Source organism: Dromiciops gliroides, chromosome 1 (genome assembly GCF_019393635.1).
Source record: "Dromiciops gliroides isolate mDroGli1 chromosome 1, mDroGli1.pri, whole genome shotgun sequence".
In the NCBI taxonomy this organism is placed as follows: domain Eukaryota; kingdom Metazoa; phylum Chordata; class Mammalia; order Microbiotheria; family Microbiotheriidae; genus Dromiciops; species Dromiciops gliroides.
This window is the reverse complement of record NC_057861.1, coordinates 761,308,299-761,324,759: the sequence shown is the minus strand read 5'-3', so window position 1 is coordinate 761,324,759 and position 16,461 is coordinate 761,308,299. Positions and strand designations below refer to the sequence as shown.

The 16,461-nt window shown below is 59.5% G+C and overlaps 1 protein-coding gene across 1 annotated transcript in view; it reads right to left on the bottom strand.

Annotated features, from left to right (window-relative positions):
* TRANK1 (tetratricopeptide repeat and ankyrin repeat containing 1) overlaps positions 1–16,461 on the bottom strand; it is a 67,035-nt gene that overhangs the window by 28,855 nt on the left and 21,719 nt on the right. The window contains 8 exon segments of the mRNA XM_043984829.1: positions 1,839–2,012; positions 3,564–3,695; positions 3,993–4,131; positions 4,250–4,333; positions 4,650–4,768; positions 5,565–5,715; positions 8,006–8,132; positions 9,767–9,895. Of these exon segments, the coding sequence (XP_043840764.1) occupies positions 1,839–2,012; positions 3,564–3,695; positions 3,993–4,131; positions 4,250–4,333; positions 4,650–4,768; positions 5,565–5,715; positions 8,006–8,132; positions 9,767–9,894 (1,054 nt within the window). The 5' untranslated portion in view covers position 9,895.

Below are 16,461 nucleotides of genomic sequence, written 5' to 3'. Positions count from 1 at the left end.
GCCTCTATGGCCTTTGACACTATTGACTGCTGTCTCCTCCTTGGTAGTGAGATCACCAGACTGATTCTGTATCGTTTTAGTGATCCTGTTCCTGGGTCACTAACCTTGTCCTCTAACTTCCCGAGTTTTGGGTCTTTGTCACCAAACTAGTGCAGAACTGGCTGGCTAGGGTTAGAAACTCAAGCCTCCTGCCCGTCACCGTCCTATTCCACTGTCCTTGGAAGACACGGGTGGACACTGGGGGGCTAGTCAACTATCTTTGTGCTAGCGAGCCGTCCTTCGAGGATGCCTGGTTTGTTGTCCAAGAGTCTGGGACCCTCCCTCTGACCTCACAGATGGACTCAAGGGAAGGAGGGGATTGTTAGCAGCCCCACCTACCAAGCCCTATTCTCTGTGCTGTCCCCCTCCCTTGGAAGCTGAGAGCCTGTCTTGGTAAACTCATACTTTACTAATAAACTGAATGTGCTCAGAACTTTGTGCCTTGGTTTACCTAATTTTACCTGCCAGAGTACTCTCTCTTCTCTAGGAGCGCACACGCGCGCACACGCTCACACACACAGCACCCACACAGCAGATGCTTAATAAATACCCAACTGCTGAATGAATGAAAACAGATGGGTTTGATTAGGTATACAAAAAGGTTTATGCACAACAAAAAGTGGCATCCAGGATTTTAGAAGGGAGAGGTTGATGCGATCCACAATACCCAGACATGGGTAAAGGAGGGGACCCACGCTGGTGAGAGCTAGGACCCGCTAGGTCATTGCAAAGGCATCCCCCTCTCCTCCCGGGGCGGGGGGCGCTGGCAAGCGGAGCAGGCACCAATGGCCAGGTGGTCCAAGAGCCACAGATAGTAGCTCCTCCTGTCGGACCCAGGCACTAACCCTCTAAGGATGTCACTGGAAGAAGAAAACCTCCTTTGGGCAGGTGTGTGGTTTCCCTGCATTCCACAGGGGACTGGCCATCAGGAAGGAGTGGGAGGTGCCTTTGGCAGACCCCACAAATAGGGAGGAAAAAACCAAAAAGGTCGCAGGGATGGGGGAAGGAGACAGGGCGACCCTGCTACAGCCTTGTCCACCAGACAGAGCAATGGAGGTGCCCGTGCATCTGGGGCCAGGCACTGGCCAGAGGCCTCCATGCTCATCCCGGCGTCTGGACCGTTCAGAGCATGCCCATTTGTGAAGCTGTGACAGGAGTCACCCACAAGCACTGACTGTGTGCCATGCTGTGTGCATAGGAGGGCAAAAACAAAGTGTACCACCCCCTGCTAGGGGGGGCAGTGTGACGCAGCTGGGAGGAAGGCTGGGTCACAGGATGCCGAGGGGCAGAAAGCCCTAACCACAGTGGAGACCAGGCAGGGCTTCTGGGAGAGGCCCCATGCCCGGGATTCCAAGCAGTCAATGAACACTCCTTGACTGAGCCCCATAGTGTGGCCCATCCCTTGGTCAGGCTGGATGGGAGAACTATAAACTAAGCTGAGAAAAGGAGGCTGGAGGCCCCAAGAGCCTCCCTTGAGGCTGAATTGGGGGTGGTACCTTCCCCAGAAAGTGGAAAGCCCTCCTCTCGGGGGAGGGGCTCTGGAGTACCAGAGGCAGCACAGTATCCTGGAAAGAATTCTGAAAGAACGGGAGCCGAGTTCAAGTCTCTGACCTGCCTCTCACAACCTATGTGATCATGGACATGAAACCGGGCCTGAGTCTCTGCCATCTGGGAGAGGGCCGGATGGGACACGTCGGTGGGTCCTTGCAGGGTCTGAAGTGCAAGAGCCACAGGCAAGCCCCCAAAGCAGGCCTGGCATTCAAGGCCCGCAAGGCGCACGTGCACACGTGTGCACATACCTGAGGTGCTCTTGGCGCAGCCCCGCTTGCGACTCTCCAAGAAGGAGTTGATTTTGTCAACAGCTTTGAAGTTCTTGTTGCGCTTGAGAATGTCGATGGCGCAGCGCGCCTGCCTGTCCACAATGGTGGGGTCAATCCCCAAGCACAAGAGCATCTGCACATCTTCAGTCTGGCCTAGAGGCAAGAAAGACAAGTCGCTGACGTGGCCTGGGGGGGCGGGGCAGGGATGCCAGCCCCCCAAAACCATCCCACCAATTGACTGCTCCAATTTGCTCCCTGGCAACCGCAAGTGAGAGAAATGGGTTACCAGGCAATGCCGTTGCCTAGCAACAAGCATCAGCGTCAGAGATTTGGGAACGTCTCCTTTCCCTTTGCTCCAAGAGAAAAACAGGAAGTGGGGGAGGGGAAGCCGCCGTGGAGGCGAGGTAGCAGGTCCTCCTGGCAGAGAAGGAGCCCAGCCCAGCCCCCATAAGGCTCAGCGCCCTGCCTTCACCAGGACAGAGTCAGGGCGAGGGAGGAAGGGGGCCTGGGCCCCTGAGGGTCGCCTCTGCTCCCCTACCCCTCGGCACTCTGCCTCAGTCCTCCGGAGTCCCTAGCCCCTCACCCTGCCTGTGCCAGCCTCCACTCCCTGCCCACTCCATCAGACACTGTGCCCAGGACCCCCAGCCCTGGCAGTCGGGGCAGGAGAGCCAAGGCCCCCTTCTCCAAACCACATCTAAATAACTGGAGGAAATGATCCACATAAATCTGTGAATGGGACAAGACCCCCAAGCCTCAGCGCAGCCCCCCAACAATCCATGACCGGGACACAGAGGGTCCTGAGAGCCTTCCAAGGGAGCCCGACATCTCACAGGATGCCGGGGCGGCAGCACCAGTAAGGAGCAGAAGCAGGAGAGGCCTGTGCTCTCTCCTCCCGCCCAGGTGCCTCGGCAGGAGCTATGGGGAGCCAGAGCTGGGGGCACCGGCACTGCCCCCATCCCTGGCCACTGCTGGACAATGTGAGGCAGGGCCCTCAGCGAGGGCTCAGCCCAGTCGGGCCCCCCCAGGGAAGGCGCTTGTCGAGAGGAGGAATCACAGGATGTTCCCCTGGAACGTCCCCCCGCCACAAACTCCATGCCGGGTTGTGCTGTGAGCTGTCTGGAGCATCAGCCCCATCCCTGACCACATCCCTAGTTGGCCCATGCCCACTGACAGGGTGAGGGACTGGGAGCCCAGACCCGCCCTCCTCTCCCGAGTCTCACTTCTGGGGCAGCCTGGCGGGCACTGTCCCCAACTGGTCACGGCGCTTCCAAGCCCCCAGCCCCGCTACCTCCTCTGGCACTCCTGGCCTTCCCTAAGGATGACGGGAATGCCCAGGCTCACCCCACTCCTCCTAGGCATGCTGAGATAGCCCAGCACGGGGCCGGCAAGCACCTGACTGGCAGAGGCCTCCCGCTCAGGCGAGCTCGTGAACAATCTGGACGCTGCCCGAGCAGCCCCTGCACAAGACTGTGGCTCTTTCTAAAATGTTTCCTTGCAGGTTTGGAACCTCCAAGCTCAGCTCTCTACCCTTGAGCCCTGTCCCACGGGGGCGGTCCCCAGACTGCCAGTGGGAACCCCACGGGAGCTGGGGGCCCAGCAGAGTCCTGCCTGCCTCCAGGAGGCAGCTCAGAGCAGGGGGCTGAGCACCCCCAGGAGCCTGGGGCATCCCTCCCCCTGCCCCCAGGGCCCCCTCGCGCTCCTTACGTCTGCCTAGGTAGCCGGCGCAGTGGGAGGCCACGAGGTGCAGGAGGGTGCAGCCGTCAGCGTCCGTCTGGTTGATGTCCACTCTGAGCTCAGGCTTCTGGTCCATGAGCCACCTGAATAGGTGGTTTTCCTCTGAAGCAAATTGAAAAGTAAACCGGTTGACTCCCCTGCCTGGACAGAAGATTGGGCCCGGCCTGGGCAGGGGACTCAGGGGCACCCCAGGAGGAAGGGGAGGGGCCTTGGGAGAAAGGACTTTGGTGACCCGCCCCCCCCCCCCAGCTGGCGGGGCCAATGCCTCACGTTTCGCTGGGAGGGACACACCGCTGCAGGAGAACGCCGCCCCCCTCGGGCCGTTTCCCAGGGCGTGACAGCATGGGCCCAGTTTTTGGGGTGTGGCCAGGGACCCCCGGGGGGCGCAGGGCCACTCACTTGCTTGGATGCAGAGCTTCATGATGGCGTGCAGGGGGTAGGGCCCGATGCTCTCGACGCTGGCTCCCAGCGAGATCAGCCACTGCACCAGCTTTGGCATCTGCTCCATCTTCTCATAGTGCCCGAAGAGGACGTATTTCTGGGGACCAAGGAAGGCCTGGCTGAGGGCGCCGCCGGCACAAAGCGAGCCGGCCTGAAGGGAGGCATCGGCCACCGCTGGCGAGAGGGCCACCCCGACCCCGGCACGGCCCCCATACCTCAAAGAGACCCTTCAGCGACAAGTCGGGGACCCTGAGGTCGCGGGGCAGCTTGTCCTTCTTGGTGGACAGCAGCAGGAAGGACTGGGGAGGTAAGAAGAGGACTGGTGAGCACCCCTCGGGTGGGAGGCTCCCAGGGAGGCGCCCCTGGCTTCTCAAAAGCCCAGAGAGCCGGGGCTGCTCTACGGGAGCCACTAGCTCATGGGGGCAGCCTGCTCTACTCTGGGACGCTGCCAGGCTGGGGAAGATGGGCTTGGGGGCTTTTCTCCTCTTGACAGAACAGAGCGTGTGGACCCCGGCCCCCCCAAACCACATTAGAAAACCAGAGCAGGCCAGAGATAAGACAAAAGGGCTCATGTCTCCCAGAGCCTGGGTGCCCGCCATGCCCTGCACCACTCACATGCCACAGCCCCTTCTTGGCCAGCTTCTCGATGACCGCCTGCCAGACGGTTGCGTCAAAGCCAACACTGAAAATCTTTTCAAAGAAGGGCAGGAAGCTGCGCAAGATGACATGCTCCCCTGGGAAGGCGAGAAGGCAGCGGCCAACAGCGTCTGAGGAGTAGGACTCGAACCCTCGTGCCTCTCTCTTGCCTGCAGGCTGCCGCAGGCCGAGCACAGCGTGGGCAGCGCTGCCTCCAGTCCCAGGGCTCGTGGTTTAAGCCCCAGGGAGTCTGGAGGAGGGAACGGGGCAGGGGGGAGGGCCACATGCCGGGAGTAGGGGTGCTGCGGACAACCACAGAGGGCAAGCCTGGCATCTGGACTGAGGCCAGAACCAGGCCCAAGGGGCAGAGCTCCACATGACCTGGTGTGGGTGTGGCATCAGCAGGGACAGCTGGGCCTGGGAAAGGGGTGAGCTCCCCTTCCTGGTCAGGCCCAGGCTGGACCAAACAAAGCCGTGGGTGGCCCTCCCACCAGCTGGTACCAGAAGCGGCCACCTGTCCGGGGCACTGAGCCAGGCGGGCCAGAGTAGTCCTAGGAGGCTGCAGCCCAGAGCCAGGCCCTGAAGGCGGGGATTTCAATAGGCCCATCCTGGGCCAGACCGTCCCCCCCACCCCCATAAGACTCGAGGGACTTCCTTTTTCAATGAGCACATTGGCAGGTGAGGGAGGTGGCACACTCATGCCCCCAGGGCCCCCCACGGTCTCCAGCACTCCTCTTCTCCAGAGGGGATGGGAGCTGGGCGAGGAGCGCCTGCCTGCCCCCGCCTGGCCAGCCAGCCCTCTGCCCAGGGGCCGCCTGCCCATCTTCTCAAGAGAGGGAGGCGGGCACCACGTGGCAGCTCAGGGGCCATAGGGATCAGGCCCGCCCCGCTTACCGCTGATGGTGGTGAAGATGCCCACGATGAGGTCGGAGATCTGCACCTGGTCCGGGGAGCTCTGAAGGATGCGCAGACCTTCCAAAAACATCTGAGCGGCCTCATAGGGCTGCAGCAGCTGCAGCAGCGAGTAGCCAGCCCGGTAGTATCCCTGGAGCAGAAAGGGGAGAGAGGAGAGTCACTGCACCCCAGACCTTTACAGGCAGGGGAGCACTGCTCCCCCCAAACCTTGGGGCAGCACCGGCGTCCGGGAGCGGGCTGGCCTGGCGCAGCAGCCATGCTCGGCCCTGCTTGCAAGGACACTGGCGCAGGAGAAGAAGCGGGCCTTCCTGCCCGCATGGTCATGAAAGAACTCATCCAGAACAGAGGGGAATAAAACCCCAGCCCGGGGGGGTCAAGGCAAGAAGAGGGTGTACAGGGAAGGCAGTGCCTGGGCAATGTCCAGAGAGACACTGGGGATGGGCCACAGGGGCCTCAGAAAGCAGCAGAAGGAGCGCCCCTGGGCACCTGGGAGCATGATGGCAAGAGAAATGGCACCGACCGCGGCCATCCTTTTGCAGGGGCCACAGTGGACAGAGGCTCCAACCAACCGTCGGGGAGGCCCGAGCGGCCAGGGCCCTGCACCTGGACACAAATCCACTTCAGAGCAGGCCCTTCAAGGGTGGCCAGAATTCTACTGGGCAAAGAAGAGAGTCTTGTAGGCATGGGAAAAGAGCGCCAGCAAGGGGCGTGAAGGGTCCAGAGCATCTGGCAAGGAGAGCCGGTGAGGGGGCTTAGGCCAAAGCAAGACTGTGGAGCCTCGAACGCCGAGCTCAGAAATCTAGATCAGAATCTCCAGGCCACAGGGAGCTTGGGATGGTTTAGTAACACATTGGGAGGAGGCGGGGGGGGGGGGGGGGGGGGAATCCATCCATGGAAGAGATGGCAAGGGCCTGAGCTAGAGAAAAGGGGAGCAATCAGTCCCAGAAGTGACAGCCCTTCTGCCTTAGCCTCAAGAAGCAAGAGCAGGCCCGAGTTCCAAAGCTTGGAGGATTCGTCCCCACCATCCTGTGGGAAGCTCAGCAGCAGCCCAGGAGCTTGCAGGGCATGTCCCCAACTCCCTTCCATCCCCCAAGGCGGATAAGAAGCCGGGCAGCAGATGGGCCGGTACAAATAGAGGAATGGGGAGCCCCTCCTGGAGGGGAGCATCACCCCCTTTTACCAGCAAAGAGAAGTTCTGCAAGAACAAAAGCCAGAAGCTTCAGGGAAAGCAACCTGGGGGGGGGGGGCACAGAACCCGCCTCATCCTGAAGCAGCCCCTGTACCACACCCTGAGACCACCCCAACACTGTGTCTGGGCGTCTGCCTCCCCGAGGGCATCGGGGGCACCCGGAATGCCTGGGTCCTCCACACCAAGTGGCTCCAGGAATGACCATAAAGAACAGGGTCTGAGAACAGTAGGCGGGAGGACTGACCAATGCTCTGCTCCTGCCAGACTTTGCCTGAAGGAAGGACTGACCAGATGCACAAGTGCAGCCACTCAAGGCTCCGAGAACAAGAGAAGAGCTCACGGGAAAGCCCTGCCCATCTTAGGAAGGGAGGGAGGAAGGGTGGGAAGGGGGAGGGAGGGAGAGGAAAGGAGGGAGGGACTGAAAAGGAAGAAGGAAGGAGGGAGGGAGGGGAGGGAGGGAGGGAGGAAGAAGGAAGATGGGAGGGGGAAGGGAGGGGGGAGGGAGGGAAGGAAGGGAGGGAGGAAGTAGGAAGGAGGGAGGGAGGGGAGAGGGAGGGAGGGAGGGAAGGAAGGAGGAAGGAGGGAGGGAGGGGGAGGGAGGGAAAAAGAAAGGTAGGAAGGAGGGGGGGAGGGAAGGAGGAGGAGATAAGGAGGAAGGAAGGAAGAAGGGAGGGAGGGAGAGAAGGAGGAAGGAGGGAAGGAGGGAAGGAAGGAGGGAAGGAAGGAGGGAAGGGGGGAAGGAAGGGAGGGAGGGAGGAGAGGGAAGGGAAGGGAAGGGGAGGGGAGGGGAGGGGAGGGGAGGGAGGGAGGGAGGGAAGGAAGGAAGGAAGGAAGGAAGGAAGGAAGGAAGGAAGGAAGGAAGGAAGGAAGGAAGGAAGGAAGGAAGGAAGGAAGGAAGGAAGGAAGGAAGGAAGGAAGGAAGGAAGGAGTGGCGGCTCAGAGACAAGAAGCAAGTCTGCCAGGCCACCCAGCAAGGAACGAGCCGCAAAGATGCCGCCAGGCCAGGAAAGACCCCGGTCAAGGACGGGGAGGGACAGGGGCCATGCTCTGCTCCTACGTCTACACGTGCAGGTGTTTCCTTACTTAGTCCTTAGCCAGAATTTTTTTCTCTTGTCCTCCAGACAATGTTCATGGCCTTAGGGAGCCTGTTCAAAGCACAAAGACAGTGGATGAGAAGCCTGGCCGAGGGTCTGACACACCCCCAGCACGGGCGGGCAGGGCAGCGCATTACCTTGACATAAGAGGGATCCCACTGGAGGCTCTCTTTGGCCGCATAAAATGCCTCGTTCCATTTCCCCAGGTTGTAAAACGCATTAGACTTGTTGCAGAGAAGCACAGCCAGGTCTCTTGGGGGGACCCTGAGGAGAAGAACACAGTGCTGACCCTAAGCGCCTGGCCTGGACCAGGCCACACACCCCACAATGCCAGTCACTTCCACCAAGAGGAAAAGCACGAAGGCCACAGTGTGCCCACGTGCAGACTCACATGCAGCACAAAGCGCTAAAGCCACAGGAGGGGACCACAGGACTGCCCATTTAGAGGTGGGAGGGGGGCTCTGAGGTCATCCTGTCTGCCTTCCTCACTTTTATACATAAGGAAATGGAAGCAGGTCCAGCCAGGCTGTGCGGTGGCCCCCAAGACTTATCCATCGCCCCAGCCAGGCTCTAACTATAGGTTCCATCAAGTCTTCACGGAAGCACGCCTAAGCGATGACCTGTCACCAAACACGCTTTACCCAACAGTGTTTTAGAAAGCACTTTCCACATTTAAAACGGGCATGCGTGTGCTTACATCGCCAGAGAGAGAGATTCCTTCACCACCACGTGAAAAGGGTGGCTTATGAGAGAAACAGACATCAAGGCACCTCCTCCCAACCGAGGGACCAAGGGGACCTCTCCGGGGGGGGTCCGTGACAAGAGGAAAGCAGCTCTAACAGTGCAAGGTGGCGGAGAACAACAAAGCAGATGCCCATGAGATAAAATTCAATGATGAGCACAATGAGTAGCACGGCAGCCAGAAGCAGACATAACCAGGAGAACGATATGCACAGTGAGCACGACAATATAAAAACGGAGATGCGCCATGTGAGAGTCAATGCTGCGGTGGCCAAGCCTGGGGCCCCTCGCTGCCTCCTCTCTGGAGAAGCGGGGGGTGATGGACACGGAACCCTGGAGGCTTGGGGAGACGCTGGTTAGTTTGTCAAGTATTCTGGGGTGTTTTGTCTTGTTTTGTTTTGTTGGTAGAAGGGGTGGGAGAAGAAACATACCAGGAAATGTAAATGACACCCCCGTTTCATTCATTTTATGTGTCATTGTCAAAGAATTCTTTTAAACGAAATAGAAATACATATTTGAAATGAATCATGTTTCATCCAAAAACGTAAAGTCCTTTCCCCCTCTCCTTCTCAGAAGGATTTTCCTTGCCTTGGAAAAGGGAAAACCAACCAGCTGAGCCTCATTCTCTCCCAAGGTGGGCACCCAGGCAAGGCAGTAACAGGAGACAAAGAACCAAGACGCCCAAAGCGAGATGAAAAATGAGAGGATGAGACCTGAGACAAGGAAGACTCCCTGGAGCACACCTCAGAGAGAGCGCCTTCCTGGAATTCTCTCTCTGCCCCTTGGGCTGGGCTGTCTGTGCCCCCAGGATTCCCTCCCCTAGTCTGTGTGGACACCCCATCTGGCTGGCTGGCTGCCCCTCCAGATTCAGCTGCCCCCAATGCACAGTTCCGAGTGACTCTGACATTGAATTCCAATGCTGACTCTTCCTCATGCCCTCAGCACAACCCAAATCTGATATGAAACCAGGCAGGAACAAGGTAGAAGGCCCCTCGGGGGTCCCTTGGGGGACCGCCGTGTTGGTCTCTACCATCCTTGGCAGCCTCGACAGCAGGAATGGAGACAAGACAAGCCCAGCTGGGAGGAGGGACCTTGGCAAACCCGGCTTCTTTGTGACCAAAGGAAAACGTTCCACAGTGGGAAAGTCAGACACTCACCAATGGTACAAATGCAGCAGCACCTGGATGGCCTCGTCATATTTTCTGACGGCCAAGGAAAAGTTCCCACTTTTAAAAATCTGGTTTCCAGACTCTTTCAAATACTCAGCATAGGTCGCTGGGTCCATTCTGTGCAGGCAGAGAAACAAGCAGCATTAGGCTCGAGGCAGGGCGGGCAGCCGCCAGTCAGCAGCCTCACTCCCTTCCAAAGCCGGGCTGGCGTTTACAGGACGGCCTCGGCGGGCGGCGGAGGCTCCCCCTGCAGCACCCCTGGAGCGCTAGAGCAGAGCATCCCGCCAAGCTTCCAGAACCCCGCGTGGGAGTGACTAGTCCTCCTCTCCACCGGTTCGTCAAGCTTTCCGGATGCTCTTCTCAAGCACTGAGAGGTCAGCCTCCTAGCTCTGGAAGGCCTTACGGAGAACCGTATGTACACAACACCCTGAGGTTTTAGGCAGCCCTCTCTGTGCGTCTCCTCCGACCCTCACAACAACCCTGGAGGTCAGCGCTCTTGTTGAGTGCCTTGCCTGGGGTCCCCCAGCGGATCACAGTCCAAAGCAGGATGACGATGGTGGTGGTGGTGGTGCTAATAAAGCTAACATTCACAGAGCACCTACCAGGCCAGGCACCTGCAAAGCATTTGCCCTCGCGCATTCTTGTCCTGGAGCCTGGAAAGAGACAGCCGCTTAGGAAGGACTCCCCAGGGCCTTCCGATTTAGGAGCGGGAGGGGAAGGCCCTGCCTGCTCTGGGCTGGGTTAAGGAGTGGAATCTCCACCAGGCCCGGGCAGGGTGCTCCTTGAGTGAGCTCACTCTCAAACTGGTCTCCTTCTCGTCAAAAGGTAAACTCCTTGAGGGCAGGCACTGTGGTTTTGCCTTGCTTTGTACCCCCAGTACCTAGCGCAGCGCCTAGCACACAGCGAGGGCCTCCAAAGGCTGGCTGGCTGGCTGTGAGGGTGGGCAGCCCCACCTGGGGTGGGAAGGAGGAGAGAGGTGGGCGGGGTGCGCACCAAAAGCCTGCTATAGACACAAAAGTTCCTCTTGGGGGACCTCTGACACACACTGCAGCAGCTCTGACTTGCGGTTTTCAGGGCTCTGCCCACATTTCTTCCAGAAACCTGAACCCTGTTTCCTTACCACATGCAGCCACCCAAGTGTCTGCTCCTCTCTGCCCGCCTCCACAACACTCTCCCTCTCCCCATAAGAGGAAGGTCCTGCCGCCAGCCCAGCCGGGTTCGTTGCTGTAATTGCAACCCTAGCACACGACGCATTGCACCTGGCAGGTCAGGGATGCTGGAGAGCTGTGGAAGAAGGGTGCCAAGGGTGTCCACAGCAGCACACGACTCCTCCAGAAAAAGGCAGCACCAAAACCAAAAAGCTGAACAGAAGTTCTACAGCCGAAAGGGAAAAGGAGAAGGAAGGGGAATCCGATGTCCCACCCCCCAACTATGCTATCAAACTATCAACCAATCCAGAACCCAGTGTTTCCTCAGTTCCCAGGATGGTGCAGGCGCTGTGTGCTGGGTCAAAGGTCACTAGCACCAGTCTGAAACCCTCCCTACTCATACTTCATTTACATTCTAAGGGGGAGAGAAGAGGTGCCTACAAAAATAAATACGGCGTGGGAAAAATCAAGTCGTTGAACCCAATAACCCAGTCCTCAAAAACAAACAAAACCAGAAATGATTTGGGGAAGGGCTCCTAGAAAATCTAGAGAGAAGTTTGGCAGAAATCAGGGTTAGACCAGCATCTCACACGACATCCGATCCCAGGTCACGATGAATACCCCAATGAAGGGTAAACATCACCAAGTAAAGTAATTAGCAGGCGAACAAATTAGGCACCTTTTGCAATTGTGACTGAGAGAATTATTAAGCAAACAAGGCAAAGGGGAGCTCTCCAAAGATAAAGCAGGCAAGATCAATGAGATGAAATGGAAAAGTTTCGCAGCCCAAAACAATGGAACTGGGACAAGAAAAGAAAGAGTCGATATGCCAATTGTCCATGTGTGAGAACTCACACAGATATATGAGAACAGAGCCCTCCCTCAGCCCCAAGACAGGGACGGGGTCTTCCTCCCTTCCCCTTCCACCTCCGAACCTTTTGTTGAGCTGAGACAAAGACCAGGAGCTGGCCAATTGGCAGAATGTGGAGGGAGGCCAATCTGGCAGTTGGCACAGTCACGGTTAGCCAATGAGCGTGCCTCCTAACCCTAAGTAGGGACTTAGTATCACGACACTGAGGTAGGATAAAATATCTGGAAAGCTCCGCAGGCGACAATGTGAGATGACAAAGATGGAGAGCCTGGGGAGCCCCACTGACTGACCAGAAAGGAAATGCATGAGAAGAAGTAACCCAAGAGCCAGCCCAGCATGCTGCAGTCAGTGAGCAAGGTCAGCTGGTTGGGTGCATGGACACTCTATGTCAATCTTGTAATGAAACTTCCTTTTACAAACCCCAGCCCTGGGGACCCGCAGTGGAGACAGGGGGAGACGCCCAGGACCCAGAGCCCTGGTGCTCTGCACTCACACGGTGGCGGCCTGTCCAGGCCTTAGAAAAACCAAACGAGGGGCAGCTAGGTGGTGCAATGGATAAGGCACTGGCCTTGGATTCAGGAGGACCTGAGTTCAAACCCAGCCTCAGACACTTACTAGCTGTGTGACCCTGGGCAAGTCACTTAAACCCCATTGCCCTGCAAAAAAACAAAAAAACAAAAACAAAAAACAAACGAGAAGATGCCCAGGCCACGCTCCGCTGCCCAGAAAGTCCAAGGAGGTCCTTCTGAACAACATGAGCCCAAACACCTGTGGCTTCCTGCCCCTCCCTCGCTGCCTCCCTCCTGCAGAAGAGGCAAGGTACGGCCACCACGGATGGCTGCAGGCCTCTCTATTCTCTCCCTCTCCTTTTTCCTTTCTCTTTCCCTCCCCCCTCACCCCTTGCCTCTCCCCTCCCCCCTCCCCAGGTGCAGGCACCCAGCCCATAAATTACCTTCCATAAAAAGCCTGACAAAGACACCTCAACCTCTTAATTCACATCCTGCCTGGGACCCAAACTGGCTGTGGCCGGGCAGCACCTGAAGGTTCCCCGTGGGGGCAGAGCAGGCAGGGATCTGTCTTGGGGAGGGCAGCCCCCCAAGGAGTCTCATTTCGCCTCCACCAGAGCAAGAACTATGAGAAGTCCTTTCTGAGCGAGCCGCCCCAGCGGCCTGGGCAGAGGAAAAGGCGGCAACCACCCCACAACAGCCAGGAGAAGGGAGAAGGAGGGGAGGATGCCAGCTGAGGCCCCAGGTCCAGTCCACACCTGCAGGGAGGCTAACAAGCAGGGGATCTGGGAAGCCCAAGGTCCAGCCATGCAAATAGGTCACAGAAATGAAAATGAGGGCGTGGGTCCACTGAGCTCAGAGGGGGGGGCACCTTATAAGCCCCCACCGAGAGCCCCGTGTTACTCACAGAGAAGGAGCCCCCAGGCGAGTGCCCTTCCTGGGGGTGGCCAGAGCAGCCAGAGGCAAGGCTGAAGACTAGCGGGTAGAGAGTGAGGGAGGTGGGAAGTGGCCCAGAGCGCAGGGCACCAGGAGGGTGAGGACAGGGCCGTCCTCCTTTGCCCGCCCCAGGGAATGGAAGCGTCAGCCGTCAGGGAGCCGGCAGTCATGGGGTGAGCAATGGGGGGCGGGCACCTGGCCTCAGGCTTCCCTCACACCGGCTGCACAGAAGCCCCCAAATTCAGCTCTGCAGGGTCTCATGGCGGGGAAACATCTGCGGCTCTCCCGGACTCCACACCATCCAGTGCACCACACAGCCTCTCTGGGGCTCCCGAGAATGCGCCCGGGGCTCTGACACCAAAGCCAAGAGTCTCCCAAGCACTGGCCAAGAGCCAGGACCTGCTGGTGAAACCAGCTCACTTTGAAACCAACATTGAAATCAAAATGGCTGGTGGGGTGTGGGGTGAGGGGAGGAGGGAGAGAAGGGGGAGGGAAGAGGGAGGAGGGAGAGAAGGGGGAGGGAAGGGGGAGAAGGGGGGAGAAGAGGGGGGAGAAGGAAGAAGGGGGAGGGAAGAGGGAGGGGGGAGAAGAGGGAGGAGGGAGAGAAGGGGGAGGGAGAGGGAGGAGGGAGAGAAGGGGGAGGGAAGGGGGGAGAAGGGGGGAGAAGAGGGGGAGAAGGAAGAAGGGGGGAGGAAGAGGGAGGGAGAAGAGGGAGGGGGAAGAAGAGGGAGGGGGAGAGAAGGGGGAGGGAAGGGGGGAGAAGGGGGGGAGAAGGAAGAAGAGGGAGGGGGGAGAAGAGGGAGGAGGGAGAGAAGGGGGAAGGGGAGAAGAGGAGGGGGGAGGGAGAGGAAGGGGGGAGAAGAGGGGGCGAGAAGAGGGGTGGGAGAGAACGGGGAAGGAAGGGGGGAGAAGAAGGAGTAGGGAGAGAAGGGGAGGGAAGAGGGAGAGAAGGGGGAGGGAAGGGGGAGAAGGGAGAGAAGGGGGAGGGAAGGGGGGGGAGGAGAGGGGGGAGAGAGGGAGGAGGGAGAGAAGGGGGAGGGAAGGGGGAGAAGGGGGAGAAGAGGGGAGGGAGAAGGAAGAAGGGGAGGGAAGGGGAAAGGGGGAGAAGGGGGAGGGAGAAGGGGGGAGGGAGGAGAGAGAGAAGGAGAGAAGGGGGGAAGGGGGGAGAAGAGGGGGAGAAGGAAGAGGGGGAGGGAAGGGGGAGGGGGGAGAAGAGGGGAGGGAGAAGGAAGAAGGGGGAGGGAAGGGGGAAAGGGGGAGAAGGGGAGGGAGAAGGAAGAAGGGGGAGGGAAGGGGGAGAGGGAGAAGAGGGGAGGGAGAAGGAAGAAGGGGGAGGGAGAAGAGGAAGAAGGGAGAGAAGGGGGAGGGAAGGGGAAAGGGGGAGAAGGGGAGGGAGAAGAGGGAGGAGGGAGAGAAGGGGGAGGGAAGGGGGAAAGGGGGAGGGAGAAGAGGGAGGAGGGAGAGAAGGGGGAGGGAGAAGGAAGAAGGGGGAGGGAAGGGGAAAGGGGGAGAAGGGGGAGGGAGAAGAGGAAGGAGGGAGAGAAGGGGGAAGGAGAAGGGCGAGGGAAGGGGGAGAAGGGTGAGGGAGAAGAGGGAGGAGGGAGAGAAGAGGGAGGGAAGGGGGAGAGGGGGAGAAGAAGGGAGGAGAAGGAAGAAGGGGAAGGGAAGGGAAAGGGAGAGAAGGGGGAGGGAGAAGGAAGGAGGGGAGGGAGGAGGGAAGGGGAGAAGGCAGGGAGGGAGGAGGGAAAGGGGGAGAAGGGGAGGGAAGGGAGAGAAGGGGGAGGGAGAAGGAAGGAGGAAAGGGGAAAGAGGGAGGGGGAGGCGAGAAGAAGGGTTGAGGGAGGAGGAAGCGAGAAAGAGAGGGAGGAAGGAGGAAGGAGGAGGAAGGAGGAGAGGAGGCAAGAAGAAGGAAGGGAGAAGAGAGGCAGCGAAAGGAAGGGGGAGGGGGAGGGAGAGGGCCTGAGGAGGCCTCCCCTGCTCTCCCCCGCCCTGTCCCCGGGGTGACCTCCTAGCTCTTTCCAAGGCTGTCACCCTAGTCGGCTACACTGTGTCCCCTCCGTGTCTCAACCCCCTTGGTGAACCGCCTGGGCCAGTGCCCACCCCCCAGCCGTCCTGAGGTCCCTGTCCCTGGTCCATGGCTGAGGGTAGCCCCCTCCTAAGGCTCTCCCCCAGCAGAGAACCCACCTCTCCCCTCCTCATCTCCCGTCCCAACTGGTGCCTTCTACCCCTCTCCCCTACCCGGGCGGACCCCCCCTCCCCTCCCTCCGGCTCAGTCCCTCCTCCCGCCTTGCAAACACGCCTCTGTCTACCTCCCCCACCCCAGCAAAGACCCTTCCCGGGTCCCTTCTGCCGTCCACCTGCTCCCTCCTCTGCTCCATGGCCAAAGCTTGGTGACCGCACGGGGTCCTTCCTGACCGCTGGGCGCTCCCTCTCCCGAAGCCTCCTCTCACCTGTCTGGCGGCCTGCCCTCAGGCTCCCGGGCTGGAAGCTCCCCCACGTTCCCCCATGCTGGCCATGACGGTGGCCCGGCTCTGTCTGAGAGGGAAGCCTGGGCTGCTCCCCTCCGCCTGCCTGCTCCTCCCCCCTGCCCTCCCCCCTCCCCCGCAGGCCAGCTCTCCATAGGCTCATCCTCAGCTCTATGCAAATGACCCCACAGCAGGATTCCCCAAGCCACCCCTAGCCTGGGCAGGCACCTGCCACCCAGCCTGCCAGGACCCAGCCTGGCTGGGCTGGCGGGTCTGCCGCACCCCTCCTGCCACTCGGCTCCTCTCCACTTCTCGAATCTCCTCCTGCTTAGAATCCAAGCTCTCTAAGGGCATCCCTGGCATCCTCACGTGGCACGGCGCAGGCACAGTCACCATCACCCACCTAATTCTAGGGCTCACAGCTGACCTCGGCCTCAGCACAGTCCTTTGTGGCCAGCTTCAGGGGGAGGGCAGCAGCTGGGCGGGGTCCCTGGGTGAGTGAGGGGCGGGGCGAGGAGGGGGCAAAACAAGGGCAACAATTTGTTCCCTCACTCCCAGACCTGCACTTTGGATCCTGGGGTAGGTGGGTACTGTTATACCCTGATTTTACAGATGAGCAAACTGAGGCTTGCCCAGGGTCACACAGCTAGTAAGCATCCGAGGTAGAACTGGAACTCAGGTCCCTGGAACTCTATACCCTGTTATACCACCTATGGGCCTAGATGAGCAACACAGAACTAAGGGGTCTGGTGGGTCG